General features: G+C 42.9%; 1 protein-coding gene across 3 annotated transcripts in view; it reads left to right on the top strand.

Moving 5' to 3' along the window:
* NUCKS1 (nuclear casein kinase and cyclin dependent kinase substrate 1) overlaps nt 1-5,653 on the top strand; it is a 30,120-nt gene extending 24,467 nt beyond the window's left edge. For 2 of the 3 annotated variants that reach the window (XM_058275091.2, XM_058275090.2), the window contains exon 7: nt 388-645. In XM_058275091.2, coding sequence (XP_058131074.1) covers nt 388-587 — 200 coding nt within the window. In that variant the 3' untranslated portion in view covers nt 588-645. Of the gene's footprint in view, nt 1-387 lie in introns of all 3 variants that reach the window. The other variant, XM_058275089.2, reaches the window with a different exon arrangement.
* Nucleotides 5,654-17,475: the final 11,822 nt, after the last annotated feature.

The raw sequence follows: 17,475 nt of genomic DNA, 5'->3' as shown, positions 1-17,475 counted from the left end.
CTTTTTGATTTTTTTAAACATAAACAACTTTTAGTTTCACAAGCAAAACATGAACAACTTTTAGTTTCACAAGCATGAAGGATGGTGTACTGTTCTGTAGCATCATGTTTCTTCAGTATAAATAAGCATTACTGCTATATGACATTATATTGTTGGTAAAAATGATTCGAAACCACTACAGTATATTGCAGTACTTTATCATATCTGGTTTAGAAACTGAGGTAGGTTTATCTAGGGATACATGTGTTACCTTAGTGTCCACCTTAGTAAGTTGGGGTTTTGTCTTTATAAATTTCATTCTTACATATTACTTTGCTTTGTAGCTATTTTTATTAAAGAATTTTTGTTCTCTTCCCTAACCTTAGATTGGTATTTTTCTTTTTTCAGTGACGCCAAGTCCAGTGAAAGGCAAAGGGAAAGTGGGTCGTCCCACAGCTTCAAAGGCATCAAAGGAAAAGACTCCTTCCCCCAAAGAAGATGATGATGAACCAGAAAGCCCTCCAGAAAAGAAAACATCTGCAAGCCCTCCACCCGAAAAATCTGGGGATGAAGGATCTGAAGATGAAGCTCAGTCTGGGGAAGATTAAAAGTGATGATGGTTTGGGGAGAGATTTTATTAAAAAAAAAAAAAAAGAAAAAAGAAAAGAAAGACAAAAAGAAAACGTGCTTAAGATAGAACATGGTTTTGGCTATGGCTTGACTTTACGGGCTTTGAATGCTTTTTACCATTTGTTGATGCATTTTCTCTTTTTCTTTTCTTTTTTTTTTTTTTTTTTTTTTTTTAAGAAAACCATTGTATGTTTAAGTTACCTTTTGTCTATTGGTCTTCTCTTTGCCACCCTCCCTTCCAAACCCAATGAAAGCCATGTCAAATTAATCTCTGGATTGACTGCTTCATCTTTTTATTTCTAATGGAAGGTATACCACAGTTGTAAAGCAATAAGATTTGAGGTGAACACTATAAAATTTTGCCTTTTTCTAAATAATAGAGAGTTGAACATTAATCAAAAAGTGTATAAGGGTTTTAGTTAGAGATGATTGCTTCTTCTACCTGGACTTTTTAGAAAATCTATTGTCATCTAATATAAATTTATATGTCTATATACATGAGTATAGCTGTCTAAAATATCATGACTTTAAACTTCCACTGATGAGGCAGGTAGGAGATAAAAATGAATTCTGAATTGTTACTAAAAGTATTCATATTTTTTACCTAGGGAATGGGGTGGGAGGTGGGGTTACCTGACCTTATTTGAGGGTATGGGTTTTCTTTTTTTATTTCATCACTTGTTATCTCAAAGAGACTCGGAGCCAGTGATCCTTTTATCCTGCTACAGTCTTTAAGAAGCTTAAAAAAAAAGCAGAAGCGCCAAAACTGAAATCACTATTTCAGATCTCATTCTCTAATAGTTCATGTTTTTCAAATATATATGTATCTTGTTTTTGTTTTTTGTGGGGTTTTTTTTTTTTTTTGGATAAATTTTATCAAGGTCAAAAAGGAAAAAAACCCTAGAATTTAAATGGCATGATCAAGCTATATATACATCACAGTGGATTTCTTCTCAAACTGACAATGTTTAGGTTTTAAGCAAATAAAGTACCAGTCAATATAAAACTTAATCATAAAGAGTTGAGATTTTTCCTTTATGAATAAAACAATTGAAATTCTTTTATGCCATAAACATGCATTCAGATCCCATGAACCATGTTTTGTTCTTATTTGAGGACAATGTTTTCATACCCCATCTTTCCATTTCTTTGTAGAAACATAGTATAAAATGTATCTCTCAGCTTCCTGCTACTACATAGGACACCACTTGCCACTCTATTCCCCATACCCAGTGCTTTGCTATAGGACAATTTTTGCTGGCTCAATTCATACTTCATATCCTGTCCTTACTGCTGCTTCCACACGACTCAGTTTGTGCTTGTCTTTCTACTTCATCCCCATGCTTGCTGCTTATGTTGCTTAAAGCAGGAGTTTGGGGCTGAGCAGGGCTGGAGAAACTGCATTCAGGAAGCCTCTGTGCAGTTGATAACCGAGCATTTTATATGCTATATGAAAGCAGTCAGGAGAGCCATAGGTTTGATCCCCTACATCCTGATACCATGAGCTATTGGGATCAAAGTTCAGGGGTCCTACTAAACTACTAAGTTTAAAAATAAGTGAAATTACCTTTGTCTTCGTCCTGACTTTTTATCTAGATTTGCTTCTTGTCCTGCAGTTTTCTTTCTGTCTTTTAGCATGTATTACTCAGACAATAAGGCTTTCTTGCAGATGTTCCTAGGACAAAGGCCAATTAAGGAACATTTTTACTCTAATGTTTTACAAAACACCCAGGGCTGAGAAACATTTCACTATTACACTGTATGTATTAAAATTAATTTGGAGTTTTTAGTACAAGGCTAAGATTGCAAGTCTTGAACAATAAGCTTTGAAGTTGATCAAATGTTTTGTGAATTTTGTAATGAGGGTGTTAAAGATTATTTGCTTAAGTGAGTTTGTTCCAGTATCCATTTTTAACAAGAAGGTTTGTGTTCATGTAGTAAAAGACCTGTCAGTGTTTCCATCATGCACTTTAGGGGTTTACTTGTATCAAATTTAACATTCCTAGTCACATTGAAGCTTTTCTTAGACTGTGTTTCATGAAGATTGTGGCAGGGGAGTCTTAAACTTCATCCTTCATACTTCATGAAGCACAAGTTCTCTTTAATATATTAGTCTGTACTGACATATCTGATTATAATATACATACGTGCTTTACAAGTAATCACATCTTCTGGATTGCTTAGGTGCATTCATTTAGGCTTTTTGTTTGCAGTCTTTTTTTAATTCAGATTGAAAAATGTATTACTTTCTAATAGACTGGACAAAAGGATTCTCAAGTAAGATAGGCTCTGTATGACCTTTGTTTTCTCCACTTTTTATTTTTTTAATTTTTTAAGATACATAGATCACCCAAAAACTACACTTTTTATAGATGATTAAAACACTCTAGTCTTCCCCTCAAATCAAGCATGCAGATAGGAGGACAGTTGTGGTGACTCAACTGGAAACAGGTGCTCAATAGTCAGGCTTGATAGTGATCAGTCCACCTTACAAGCTGTAAGCTGGTTGTTACTGACCATTGGCACCACCATTGATTAAATGTCATTTGTTTTCTAGTGTGCCTGTGGTGAAATGGCAATAGCATTCACTGTTAATTTTGCAGTGCTCAGGAAGTGGGACTTTAACTTTGAAGGTGCTTGTTTACTTAGCTGAATTTTGTTAGCTCTGCTAGGTTGACCTCTAATGTAGACTTCGACAGCTATGCTGACTGACAATTGTAGTTCTTAAGGTAATTATTTTCCAGACTCTCTTTGCTCATCCCCCACGTGCTAGAAATGGGTAGCTCATAACCTTATTAACTGTATCGGTAACTTGCTGCTGCTTTTAGCCCACCCCACTTCAGACTGCAATCAGGGGAGTGGGCCCAAAGGATAGAATTTTGTTTCAGTAATGGTAGATTTGTCCTGTTTTCTAAAACATCCCCCCCCCTTCATATCTCCGTATTGATTCCATAAAGGGAAATTAATGGTTGTTCCCTCTTTTAGGAAGGTAATTAGTGCAAACTTAATCTTGAATCGTAGTTGATTTCCCAGGAAGGAGCTTTGACGTTAATTTTTTTTTCACAGTAACTTTGGTTTGCCCCGTGTTCAATCCTCAGTTCACTACTTATTCTTGATACTGGTTCAGATAGCGTTCTCTTATACAGAACTAATAAGAGTGGAATTTGAGTTATACACTATTAAGTTTTTTAACGCTTGTTGATATGGCCAGCTAAATTGAACTTGGGACTTTTTCTTTCCAGTTCTTTAATTTTCCCAAGAACTTTCAAGTAACCAGTGGACTTTAGAGTACTGGTTGGGGAGGGTATAGTGTTTTTCTTTAAACAAACTTCATTTTAAGAGCTTATGTGAGAGTATTAGAAAGGCAATGGAAAGCTTTGTAAAGGTTCGTGTGGCTGTTTTTAAAGAGTTGCAGGTTTGACTTCTTAACCTTTGTCACCAGTAGCTACACTGAGACGGAAAAAGCTGTTACCTTAGGAGTTTGGAAACAGGTGAGACCTAGGCTATGGTTTTTACGGCATTCAGCTTGATAAGCAGAATGAGTAATACACATTTCTTGCAGAGGGATAGGAAAAATAAGCTGGATGCTCTTGAGGTGTAGAAAATTGTCCTTTTTGCTTTGTAAGAAACTGGGTTTAATTTATTATCTGCACATTGGGACTTCAAGGTATCCCAAATTTCAGTCTGTGACCCATGTACCTTTATCTTGGGGTAAACTTAACACCCCACGGTTCTTGAATCCCAAATCCATAAATTATACTTTTTATTTCCAAAACTTCACAAAATTCACAGTGGTGCTGTGTATTAACCACTATTGGGAAAAATCCCGTGAATCTGCCTGTTGCCATGCCAATGGAGAGACGGAACTGGAGACATCTGTTGGAGCATGCTTTGTGTGGCTGGTGGAATGCCGCCGTTGTGCATACACTTTGTACATCAGGGGTGAAGGGAGGGTTTTCTAGATTATGGGGGAGGGTAAAGTTGGGAATTTTTTTTTTTGATGGGGTGGGGTATAGTTAAGTTTATGGCCTAAATAACACATAGAAACCCCCCTGAATATTGTGTGTGTGTGCGTGTGTGTGTGTGTGTGTATGTCTGACAATTAAACCTTTGTCTTCTGGAAATTAGTGACTTCTTTTCTTTTTCCTCCAGAAGTATTTGTTACAAAATTTGTAAATAAGAGCTTTACATAGTTTGTTTACCATGACATGTTGCAGCAAACCTTATATACCTAATTCCTACAAGACAGAAGGAAAGACTTTTAAGACTTGCCTGGTTAATTAAGCAGCAGCCAAGTTCTCAGTAATTGTTTGCCTTGAGAATTAATCTTTAAGACTTTTCGTTTTGCTAGCTCTGAAATTTATAGTCTTCCTTGATTTTTGTTCTAAGCTTTTACATTCTGAGCAGGAAGGGTAAAAGAGAGGCACCTGCTCAAATGTATTAATCAGTCCATGAAAAAGATGGGGCATCCCTTTTTTCATTCTGCACTGTTGCTAGATATGTGACCAGACACCAGAGGATTGGGCATTCTTGCAATACCTTAATAATGCTGAAATCTGCAGCATGGTACTAAGGAAGTTCAAGTTTGAATGTAACCACTTTATTTAAAAGTTTGTTTTTTTAATTTAAATAAAATGAGGTTGAAATGAACATGATTTTGTTGACCATGTTCGTGAACTATAGGTGCAACATGCATTGGTAGAATTGTGTGATGGTCTTTTGTGATACTTAATTTTTACATATCCCAGTCTCTGTATGTATCTGCATAGACAAAAGAAAAACAAACCCCTGCTTTGCTTTTATTGAAGGGTTTCCAGGACCGCGTGTCTGCTCCTGAGCTCTGTTTTAAGTATGTGTATCCTTTGCTTGTATTTTGTATTAAAAAGAAAAAGAACCCTTTATTGTTGAGCATGTTGGCATTGTCCCTTTATTTTTTTCTCTTTTTGGGACATATGAAGCAAGTTATTCTTTTTCTGTATCTTTTTCTTTTGTAAACTTTTTGTTTTGTTTAAAAATGGCTTTATAAAAGGGCTTTTATAACCCAGATGTGTGCTTTGTGTACTTCTTCTACTACTTCCAAGTAAATACACTGATTATACAGCTGATCCATCTCCTTGGCCCCTTAGTTCCCAATCCGGCCTGACTTCAGGGTGGGAGGAGGGTGACCTGTTTTCTGAATCATTTATTTAGAAACAGTCAACTTTACTCTTGGTAACAAGGAAAGCATGTCTTGCCTCAAAAGTCAAAAGGAGTCATTAATAACTTCAGAACATGAAATCGAGGTGGATTCATTAATTTTTTATATTCATCAGGCGAACACGAGTGGGTCAGTGAGGATTCCTACTTACCAGTTTCTCTCATTGATATCCAAGTGATAAAATATTGTGAAGGGCAGAGCCCATTTCATGAGTCATAAATATATAAAATGGAAAATGGCGTTCAATTTCAAGTACCCATAGTGACTCCACTTAACTACCCTCCAATTTAGAATTAAATAGTACTTCTTAGATGGAGAATATAGTACAAGATTCCTCTTTAGAACTCGGCTGTGGTTATTAGGGCTTTTCAGCCCTTCCCGTTTCCATGCTTGTCTGTGAGCCAAACATTGTAATTGACATTCAACTTAGCATGGCTTCAAATTTCAGTGCTTTTTGCATGTTGTTATCCCTCAGTGACTAGCTAACTTTGCACTTATTTATTAATAGAGTTGTTTGTGCCAGGAAGTTGACTTAAGAATGAGAATGTTAACTAGCCACGTTTCTCATAATCTGGTGCCATTTGACAATTAACATACACATTTTCTGTTTCAGCACAGTGCTGAACACTCTAGAAATACATTCTGGTTTAAAGAATTTCAGTAAACAGTGAATAAATACCTAGATATGGAAAATGGATGCATTGAGGCTTGGTATGGTAAAACGCATTTGGAGTTACCTTGACTCCATGAATATTACTGTACAGTAATGTAACACTGTAATTGTATAGCACTTTGCAGTGTTTGGAGAACCTTTTCACATGACCTTATTCAATTTTCCCAACTGAGGTTGGAGAGAAGTTTGTTGTTGCTCTGATTTTGTAGAAAAGTGAACTGGTTCAGGGAGGATGTGATTGACATGGCTAATACATGGTACAACAAAGGTTCAAGTCAGGCAACTAGTTCTTTATGCTTTAAGTTAAATCACAGCTGCTAGTACTAAGACCAGCTCCTAATTTCTCTATAAGTGGGCCCCTGGAGACCTCTGGTATTGACCTATTGAGAATTTTTGCTGTTCTCTAGTATCTCCAAGCAACAATGATACTTAAGCCGTCCAATGAATTATATCAAAGAGTTAAAGTGGGGGAGGGGGATGGAAACTTTTCAATAAGATGAAAATTTCTCATGAAATACTTCAATTTACTTGAAGATCCCTGTGATCACTAGGTATGAAATGTCAAATTATTTAAAAGCTTTATTTTCTGGTTATGTCTTCTTGAGAAAGATGGTAACGGCATTGAGTATATAGTAGTTATCCTCTGCCAGTAGAGGGCAGTGCTTGTCCTTCATATACTTAACAAGATACAGTCCCCGGCTTGGCGTCCACTATATCAGGACACCCTGCCGCCTACGTGGGTTTACAGAGGTTCTGTGATCAGTGTGCCCAGTTAACATCCTACTACATGCAGTAGCAATATTTTCTGGATTTTCAATGGGAAATAGGATGTGATGATTCAATGCACATGCATAGCTGTCCTTTTGTTCCCTTTTTCCAACTCCCCAAACTTATGTGGTTAACACCCTAAAATAAAATTTCAACATGTAGCTGTGAACTCTTGGGCTTATTTTGAAGCAGGTGCTGTCTTTTGATATTGCCCTCCAGCCCAAGAACCTTGTCTCGGGCAGCAGTGGCCGCACTGCATGTTTGTGAACAATGAATACTGAGACTTGTTTTCAAGGTAATGTAGTACCTTGTGTTCCTTTATCGTGAGGACATGCTTCTCCTTTCCTCCATTAATCTTAACAGAATGGACAGGTACCCATTTTGACATGGCTCTGTTGGGTTAGCACAAGGAAAAATCAGCACTGCTTGTAGGTGTGCCCTGTTTCATTGAAGTCCTAGACAAACATTGTGAAATCAATGCTCTGCTAAAACCAGGGGCAGGGAGCAAGAGGGTGCCGCCAGAGTTTCCATCCTGCTAAAGCAAATAGTTACTTAATACGATAACACAAAATGTTGGGAGTAATCGTTTGCCCTGCTTTAGTTCTAAATTGGCACCTAAAAATGATTTGTTTAGAAATCTAACTGTAAGAAGCAGGTAGATCAAAGAGGAGTTCATAGGTTTATTGGTAACGTTATTAAGTTGAGTGGTGGGTATACTCACACAGATATCCATACATGTATATACACACGTGTATATGAACACACAACAGCAGGTAGTAACAGCCTTTGTTGTTGTTGTTAAAGATTTATTTGATTTATTCCTCCTCCCCCTCCCCCTTGTTTGTGCTTGCTGTCTGCTCTCTGTGTCTGTTCATTGTGTGCTTGTCTTCTTTTTAGGAGGCACTAGAACTGAACCCAGACCTCCCATGTGGGAAGGAGGCACCTAATCACTTGAGCCACCTCTGCACCCTGCTTGTTGAGTATCTCATTGTGTTTTCCTCCATATGTCTCTTTGTTGAGTCATTTTGTTATGTCAGCTCACCACGCCTGCCCATTGCATCAGCTCACTGTCTTGCTCGTTTTCTTTAGGAGGCACCGAGAACTGAACCTGGGACCGCCCGTGTGCTATGTAGGCACCCAACTGCTTGATCTGTATCAGCTTCCCGTAACAGACTTTTAAAACTTAAATTCTATAGCCTTTTTATTAGAATGTGTAAGACCACATTGGCTGAGGTGTTTCCATCTTGGGTCAGAACAGAAATGTGTGGTCTATGGGCTCTCTTGACTATAAGAGATTAAGGTGGATGGGTTAGGTGAGGCTCTGAAGGACAAGAAAAAATGATGGCCTAAATCTCAGGGTAACTGCCAATTTGGTAAGTGTAGCTGATTGGTTGAATGGTAAGAAGTGATTCTCATCTACAATCAACTGAATATATTTAGTGAAACAATTGACAACAACAAAAAAGTAGATTGTGAAACATTGGTCTTTACCAAAAAGTGTTCAGGGACAGTGGCATGCACTGGATCATCACTCTGTGGATATAAATTGATTCTCTTGTAGTTCACTAATTCAGCCTAATGGAATAAAATGCTAAGCTTTCTTTTTTTTTTAATATGGTTTTTACTTTTAAAGTAGCTAAGAAAAATGACAGAGCAAAACTCTTACAAGACACTAAATGTCCTTAGGGGTGGAGGAAAACTCAGTTGACATTCTGCTTAGCTCTTAGAACAGAATCTGGGGCTTCAGCAACCTAGCTTCATGTCTAATGCATGCCACCTCTCAGTTACAGGCTACAGGCTACCCCTGTTTAGTCTTCTCCCCCTGCCTCTGACCTAATTTACCACTATTTCTTCCTTCTCTTGTTTTTGAGAATGAACAGTTGGTTTCCATAGGGTTAGTATTTTTGAGGGAAATACATTGTTGATATATGAACCAGGTATCTCTAGAGGTGAATGGGGAACCAGCTGTCCTGTAGAAAGCCAACTGTAGTTGGCCCAAGTACAAGATAAATAGTGTTTTCTGGTAAATCTGAAACAATGCAAAGCTTAGATTCCAAAGCTCTATTTGCAGGGAACTGCTGGTGTGGCTTCAGCATTACAGGATATACACAGTATCTATCCAGTTAGAGGGATTGTTGTCCTAGACCCTGCCTTTCTGCAGTCTCTCCCCACAGACTCAAGTGAAGCAATGAGACCAGATACTTGGCTCATGGGCCACTCACTCTTCTCAAGAAGCCAACACCACTCAACAGTCATTGAGAAGCAGGTACCCCTCTCTTTGAGAGATTTAAGTCTAAATGGGGGACATACTAATGATGCCAGACCGTGGAGATGGGCATTCCTAGAATACATGTTGTGCCTAGAGTCCACCTGTGAATTATTTATTAACCATTGAAATTATGGTGACTATATCCCAAATCAAAAAGGAACCTGTAGTGTAATGAGATTTTGCCCTACTCCCCATCAGAAACGACCATCAGAGAATTGGCATTTCGGGAACATTTTTATGGTTTAAAAACAGAAAGCATGAAATATTTAAAATTGGATTACTTCAGGGAATTTCTGTGAACAGAATAAAAAGTGCAACAGGTGTTTCAGCAGCAGTGTTGAGAATTCACCATAGCATCAGTCGTTGTTTGTTCTGTTGAAACTCCCAATCACCTTGCCTCATCCTGTGAGGCTGGCTGTGGACAGGTCAGAAGATCAATTTATGGGTGCTCTTGGGCAAGTCACCTGACCTGATGCCTTTTCTCCTTTTTCTACAGTGGCGTATTAAGGGACCTATTATCCTTTACCTCAAAGGGGCATTGTGAGGGAAGCAGATGTGGCTCAGGCAATAAGCTCCTGCCTACCACATGGGGGGTCCCGGGTTCAGTGCCCAGTCCCTCCTGAAAAGAGGAGCAGCACACAGCAAGCAGACACAGCAGATGCAAACAACGAGGGGGTGGGGAGAAATAAAAAAGTAAATCACACACAAAAAAAGGGGGGGGGGACGTTGTTAGAGGAGAGAGGCTGCGTGCACCCACGTGGGGAAAGCAGGCCCTCAGTGACCCTCAGCTGCTGCTGGCGTGGCAGACCAAGGGGCCATGAGCAAAAGCAGCGACAACTCTCCAGGGAGGGCACGTGTGAGGTGAAGACTTCATCCTGCAGCATGGAATTCCTTTCAGCTTTGTCTCTGAAGTAGAATCAAGTTATTTATTAGACTACTCTTGCAAAAGGGTAAACTTTAACCAGCCCATGGCAGAGGGTAGTTTTAGAGGGAAGAGCAGAGTGACAGTAACTCCCAAGTCACCTGCGCCGTTAAAAAGTTTCGTGTCTCTAGCACAAGTAGGCAGATCTGTTGACGGGTGTGAACGTTCTTCCACTTCTCAGAAGGAATGTAACTTCATCTGATGGTTACCAATTCTATTCCTGGCCATGGAGCATCTAGTTCAAGCGCGTGGACACCCATTTGGACTGGAAAATTGATGCAAAATACTTGGCGGCATATTTTTGGTATGAAATCACCATATTTTTGTGTCCTGGGTCTGTCAGGTTTAAGCCACAAAGCTATCTACTGGAGCCGTTATCAGGGACAGACGGCAGGAGCTCAGCTGCACAGCAATGCTGGTGCCATGTGTCCCCAAGATCCTGGCGCCTCTCTAGGAGGCTCTTTTCGGGGGGGGGGGGGGGGGGCGGGGAGGAAAGAGAGAGAGAGAGGAAGAGAATAGTATTTTGAGTCACTGAACCCGGGCACTAGCTACACTGTGGACTTTCCCCTTTTTCTGTCAGCCCCCGGCAAATTCTCTTCAATCTTCAGGGAAGAAAGACCCAATTCAACAGATAGTGAGGAGGCCTTTTAAAAAAAGTTTGACTTATGTAAGTGGAGTAACGGTCAGAGGGTATAAATACTGAAACTTTGGTCAGGAGCCTATTATCTTGTAAGACCATCTGTCAGATTTTTAATAACATCATTTTGTGCTTCTTGGATAGATAAGATAAGTCCCAGAAGCAGAAAGTCCCTCTTGTCATGTTATCTTGCTCAAGGACCTGGAACTGGTCATTTTGGCCTTAGTAAAAGTCTCACTTTTCTCAACCCAGTTACTGTTGCTGAGTTCTGTTAATGTGTATGAGCCATGCTCCCCCTCCATAGGCATTTTGGGCAAGTGTCAGCATTTAAGGTCATGAGAACTGGTTTCTTGTTCCCTCTTAAAAGTATGGTATTAAGAAAACTTAGCGGAAAACAAGGATAGCATTTTCTTTCCCTGGGCTTACATCCCACCCCCCGTCCCTTTTTTTTTTAATTAGAGAAGTAGGTTTACAGAAAAATCATGCAGAAAATACAGAGTTCCCAAATACCCTCCTCACACACACATAGTTTTCCCTATTGTTAACACTTGGTATTAGTGTGGTGCCTTTGTGACAAAGGATGAAACAATGTTGTTATAATTATTCTTTTAACTACTATTAACTGAAGTCCTTAGTTTATAATAGGGTTCACTGTGTTGTATACAGTCCTATGGCTCGGGTTTGTTCTTTTTTAAATTTCTATACAACCTAAAATTTCTCTTTCTAAACACATTCAGATATACAATTTAGTGGTGTTTATTTAATTCAGTGGCTTATTAATAATTACATTCACAATGTTGTGCTACTGTCACCATCATCCATGATCAAAAGTTTTCCATCACTGTGAAAAGAAACCCTGTACCCACTAAGCATTAACTCCCCATCCGCACCCGGGCTCCTGGTAACCTATATGCTAGTTTCTGATTCTATGAGTTTGCTTATGCTAATCATGTCATATAAGTGAGACCACACAATTTCTGTCCTTTTGTGTCTGCCTTATTTCACTTGATGTCATGTCTTCAAAATGCATCTGTGTTGTAGCATGTATCAGAACTTCATTCCTTTTTATGACTGAATTAAATTCCATTGTATGTATATTACACACTTTATCTGTTCATCAGTTGATGGAAACTTGAGCTGCTTCCATCTTCTGGCATTTGTGAATAATGCTGCCATGAACATCGGTGTGCAAATATCTGTTCCAGTCCCTGCTTTCAAATCTTTTGGGTATAGACCTAGTAGTGGGATTATGGGTCATATGGTAATTCTACACTTAACTTTCTGAGGAAATCTCCTGGGCTTAGTTTTCACAGTATTCTTGTAGAGCCAGAACACTTGCTCCATCAGGGATAAGATACACAAGGCACGGCAGCGGACTTGGCCCAATGGATAGGGCGTCTGCCTACCACATGGGAGGTCCGCGGTTCAAACCCCGGGCCTCCTTGACCCGTGTGGAGCTGGCCCACGCACAGTGCTGATGCGTACAAAGAGTTCCGCGCCACGCAGGGGTGTCCCCTGAGTAGGGGAGCCCCACGCACAAGGAGTGCGCCCCATAAGGAGAGCCGCCCAGCGCGAAAGAAAGTGCAGCCTGCCCAGGAATGGTGCCGCACACACAGAGAGCTGACGCCAAGATGACGCAACAAAAAGAAACACAGATTCCCATGCCGCTGACAACAGAAGCGGTCAAAGAAGAAGATGCAGCAAATAAACACAGAGAACAGACAGCTGGAAGGGGAGAGAAATAAATAAAATAAAATAAATTTTAAAAAATTTAAAAAAAGACTAGATAATGTGCAATTCTATTAAAAAAAAAAAAAAAAAAGACACATGACCTCCCCGAGTCTCAGTTTCTCACACTGTTAACAATGCCAGGGACATCTATTTCCCAAGGCTGTTGTGGGACTCACAGCAAAAGACCCCACAGTAATTTTTCCCCTGGAGGGATGAGAAGCTGTATTAGTCAGCAAAAGGAGTGCTGATGCAAAATACCAGAAATCTGTTGGCTTTTATAAAGGGTATTTATTCAGGGAAGAAACTTACAGTTACCAGGCCATAAAGCATGAGTTACTTCCCTCACCAAAGTCTGTTGCCACATGTTGGAGCAAGATGGCTGCCAGTCTCTGAGAGGGTCCAGCCTTCCTCTTCTCCTTAAGGCTCCATGGTCCCAGCTTCTTCCAGTATCAGCTGGGATAAGTCTCGTCTTTCTCCCGGGGCTTGTTTCTCTCCAGGCGCAGCTGCTCTGATCTTTCCAAAAGGCCAGCTATAAATTATCCGGCGAATGGCTTTTCTTCCTGGGGCCTCAGTTGAGTCTAATGGAAACATCTCGCTTTCCTCATGTATCTGCTTCTCTATGTGCTTACTTCACAGGCTCCAGGATCAAAAGCTCTAACTTTCTCCTCCGCCATGTTGGTTTCCCTGTGCGTCCCCTTTCACCAACAGAGTGCAGACTCAGCATCCTACTGGCCCGATCAAAGCCCCAATCATTATTTAATCAGTAAAAGTGAAACATCTGAATTTGATATAATCTAATATGCCCAGAGGAAAAGACCAGTCCACAAACATAATCCAATATCTATTTTTGGAATTCATAAACGGTAACAAACTATTACAGAAGCCAATAATGCATCAAGTGCAGGAGCAAGGAGAAGGGGTGGCGGCTGAGCCGCAGTTCCCTTTATTCTTGTCGCCAGGGCGGTTCCCTTTCTCCAGCAGGTTTCCTCTAGAAGGTGGGCTGATTGCACAACCCAGGTAAACAAGGAGCAGGGAGGGTGGGAGTCAGATTCTTCCAGTCCACGAGTCCCAGCGCCCCTGGCTGCTCCCTGTGTGCCTGCCTTGTTCAAGCACCACCGGTTTATACCTACCCCGGGAAATATCAGGCAAACAATGTGCCTCTTACGTACTTTTTTTTTCATTTTTTAAAAGTTGTTTTTTTCTTTTTCATTTATGTTTTCACCCCTGTTTGTTTTTAGTTGTTCTTGTGTACATTTTGATACTGGTGGATGGAACCAGACAGGTTTCTCTGGGGGGATTCCCTAGCGCCGGGGCAGGGAAGCGAGGGGACTGCCTCAGGCTAACGTTTTCTAGGCTGGTCAGAGCTGCCTGGGTAGGCGGTGGCAGCAGCGCCGGAGAGAAAAGATAGGTAACCAGTAGCCTTCAGGAAATATTTCCTAGGGGAGCTCTGCTTGGGAGAAAGGGTGATAGCAATGCGGGCCTGCGCCCTGGGGGAGGAGGTTCGAGAAGGGTGTGAGCGTGCACTCGCCCTCCCTCTCCAAGGCGCAGTGGGTGCCTGTAAAGAAGAGAGGGTGATGGAGAACGGCCCCCCACACGCTCTGGTGCTCCCCCCTCCCTACCTAGCTGCAGAGGACTCGGGCTGTCTGAGCCCTGGAGCGAGGAAGCCCTAGAGGGCCACAGCCAGGGTGCCCGCCATCAACCCAGCGTTTAGGGGGCCTCCCCCCTGCAGAGGCTTCGCAGAGTGTGGGCAGGAGGCCTGGACTGGACTCCACGCTCAGGTGCATGGACCGCAGTTGCCGGCCTAAGGCGGAGCTTCAGGGCCTTGATCTTGACCAGGGGAAGAGCTGACGATGAGCGCAAAGTGAACACGAAGCCAGCGACAGGACAGAAGGACCACAGGTGGTGTCCCCTCCTCTGGAACGCAAGTGCCTGGCGGGGGCAGGTGATCGCACGTGCCATTCCGGGGGGGCCGGCCAACTCCAGCGCTCGGGACTGAAGAAGCTCCGTGTCCTGCTGGCAGGCAGGGCCCAGGTCTCTTCCCCTCCCGCCCAGTGGCTCCAGCACGCTGCTTGCTGCGTGCCGAGGGCAGACTTCCAGGGTATACAGTGAGGGACTCTTGTAGAGAACAGGTAAATTTCCTGGAAGTTTTTCTCTACTTCCAGGAAAGGATCATTTTATAATTTGGCTATATATTTTTCCCTTCCTTTTTCAATGTGTTACTATGGAAGTGAAACCGAGGGCTAAGAATTAATAAATAATTATGATTACAAAATCATTATAGAGATGCCTTTATGTTATAAATGACAAAAGGTTAGAATCTGAAATCTCTGGCACTGTCTGGATTTAGCCTAGACCTGCTATTGGGATGGTCGCTCTAAACAGGCCACACCCCTGTTTATGGTCCCTGCAGACTTAGTCTCACCCCCGTGTATGCTTACTGTTGTGAGGGTAATTTTAGACTGAACTTACCCTTGTTTATAGCTACTTCTAAACTAGCCTCAGAAAGCGGATATGGCTCACGAGGTTGAGCTCCTGCTGGTTCTAGTGCCTTCTGAAAACAAACATAAAAGCAAACAAATGAAAATAGTAGGGAGAGGGAAGAAGAGATATGATGTGGGGGCATTTTCAGGACTTGGAGTTGTCCTGGGCGATACCGCAGGGTCAGTTGCTGGACATTGTAGGTCCTGCCATGGCCCACTGGGTGGACTGGGGGAGAATGTCAACTACAATGTAAACCACTATCCACGTGGTGCAGCAGTGCTCCAAAGTGTATTCACCACATGCAATGAGTGTCCCACATTGACGAAAGAGCTTGTTGATGTGGGAGGAGTGGGGTGAGGGGGTTGGGGGGTATATGGGGACCTCTTACATTTTTTAATGTAACATTTTTAAAAAAATAGAGAGATAAAAACCCAACTCAGGGTTGCCGAGTGGCTCAGTGGTTGAGTGCCAGCTTCCCAAATACAAGGTCCCGGCTCAATCCCCAGTCCTGGTACCTAAAAATAACCCATCAAAAAACTCACTTTACCCTTGTCTTCACCTGCCACCGTGATGGTAACTGCTCTACCTTCCCTGTTTGAATCCATAAAACCCCTGCTCTCCTGGCTCAGGGAAGGCACACTTGAGGCGCCCCTGCCTTCCTGTCCTTCCGCTGCTGTTAGTAGACCTGCTTCCTCTCCTGCCCATCCTGGTGTGGGCCCCGATTCATCTGCTCCAGGCATGTGAAGAAAAATCAACTTCAAGCAACCGATATCTTATTCGGTGGGGATCTGGGTTTTTGTTTTGTTTTGCGTGTGTATATGTGTGACTTTTTCTTTGGGATGGCCAAGGAGAGAGAAAAGTTGGCCTGAAAGAGTCAGAAACATTTGGCTTGCCTAAATCAGGGTTCCTGCACCTCTGCACCAATTGACGTTCTGGACGCAGGATTCTCCCTGGCGGAGCTGTTGTCCTGCGCACTGTAGGCTGGTTACCAGCATCCCCGGCCGCCACCACCAGAAGCCAGTGCCACCACCCCAAGTCGTGACAATCAAATATGTCCCCAGACATTGCCACAACACCCCCTGGAAGGCAAAATTGTCCTAATTTGAGAGCCCCTGATCTAAATGTTTCCTACTAAACTTTGTTCCCTTACTGATCTGGTTTTCAGCTTTCGGTCTGTGGGTCCTATCTAACAGCCCAGGAGTACAGCGACTTCATCGGAGGCAGCCCAGTCCCTGCCCTACCTGCCCGTCCAGCTAGGAGCCCAGGGCGGGCGAGCCGCCTGCCTTTTCACCTGCACCCCAGCAGCCCATTGGCAATGCCCAGCAGGCCCGGAAGCAGGGGGAAGCGAGCAGGGGCAAGTGGCAACTGAGGAGCTCCGCCTGGGGCACTTCTGGATCTGCCTGCCTCCCACCCCTGCTGGTCCTAATTCCTCAGCATTGGAAGGGTATTCCCTAAATTCTTGGGCGCCTAGGACTTCTTTTTTGAGGGTGGTGTGCGAGTGTGCGTGTGTAAGGGAGAAAGAGTAGAGCATGAAGTCTTAGTGTGTTTGGGGGGCGTGGGAGGCCGGCAGGGGGGCTTCTCATCTCCCTGGAGCCCCTCTCATCAATGTAGCCCAAGGACATGCTCACTCCCCGGGTCCTCCCGTTTCCCCAGGCTAATTACATGCCTCTTTAACGAGAGGAAATAGTTTCTCAGCTGAGCTGGGAAACCCAAGTCCCTGGTGCCCCCTCGTTGTGGGTATCACGGGAAGAACAAGAACGGAAGCAGCTGCTCGTCCTCCTTGCCTTCCCTGCCCTCTCCAGGAGAGTCCGGAGACGGGGACGCTTCCTTCTTCCCGCAGAAGCCTCTGGAGGGACGCTGAACCTGCCCCTGCGTGGGACTGCGACTAGGATGCTTGGAGAAAAACCCGAGCAAAGGAAGGGATTAGGGTGGTGGGGACGGGCTACCTGTTGGAAAGGCCCCTGAGGAAGACACGTTGTAAATTCACAGCCCCTCAGCTGCTGCCCTGGCAGCGAGGAGGGTGGCTGTCCCCACGCCTGCTGTGTACAGCTGCTGGGGACAGAGCCGGCTGCTCCAAGCCTGGCTGGGGTGGAGAGGGGGGGCGGCCCAGTGTGGAGGCGAGGGAGACTGGCTGCGGTCCCAGCACAGGGATTCGCGATTTGCTCCCCCACACACCCCCGGGCCTCCC

The sequence above is a fragment of the Dasypus novemcinctus genome, chromosome 13, assembly GCF_030445035.2.
Source record: "Dasypus novemcinctus isolate mDasNov1 chromosome 13, mDasNov1.1.hap2, whole genome shotgun sequence".
NCBI classification, from domain to species: domain Eukaryota; kingdom Metazoa; phylum Chordata; class Mammalia; order Cingulata; family Dasypodidae; genus Dasypus; species Dasypus novemcinctus.
Note: the sequence above shows the minus strand (reverse complement) of the source record. Positions and strands in the feature narration are given on the sequence as shown.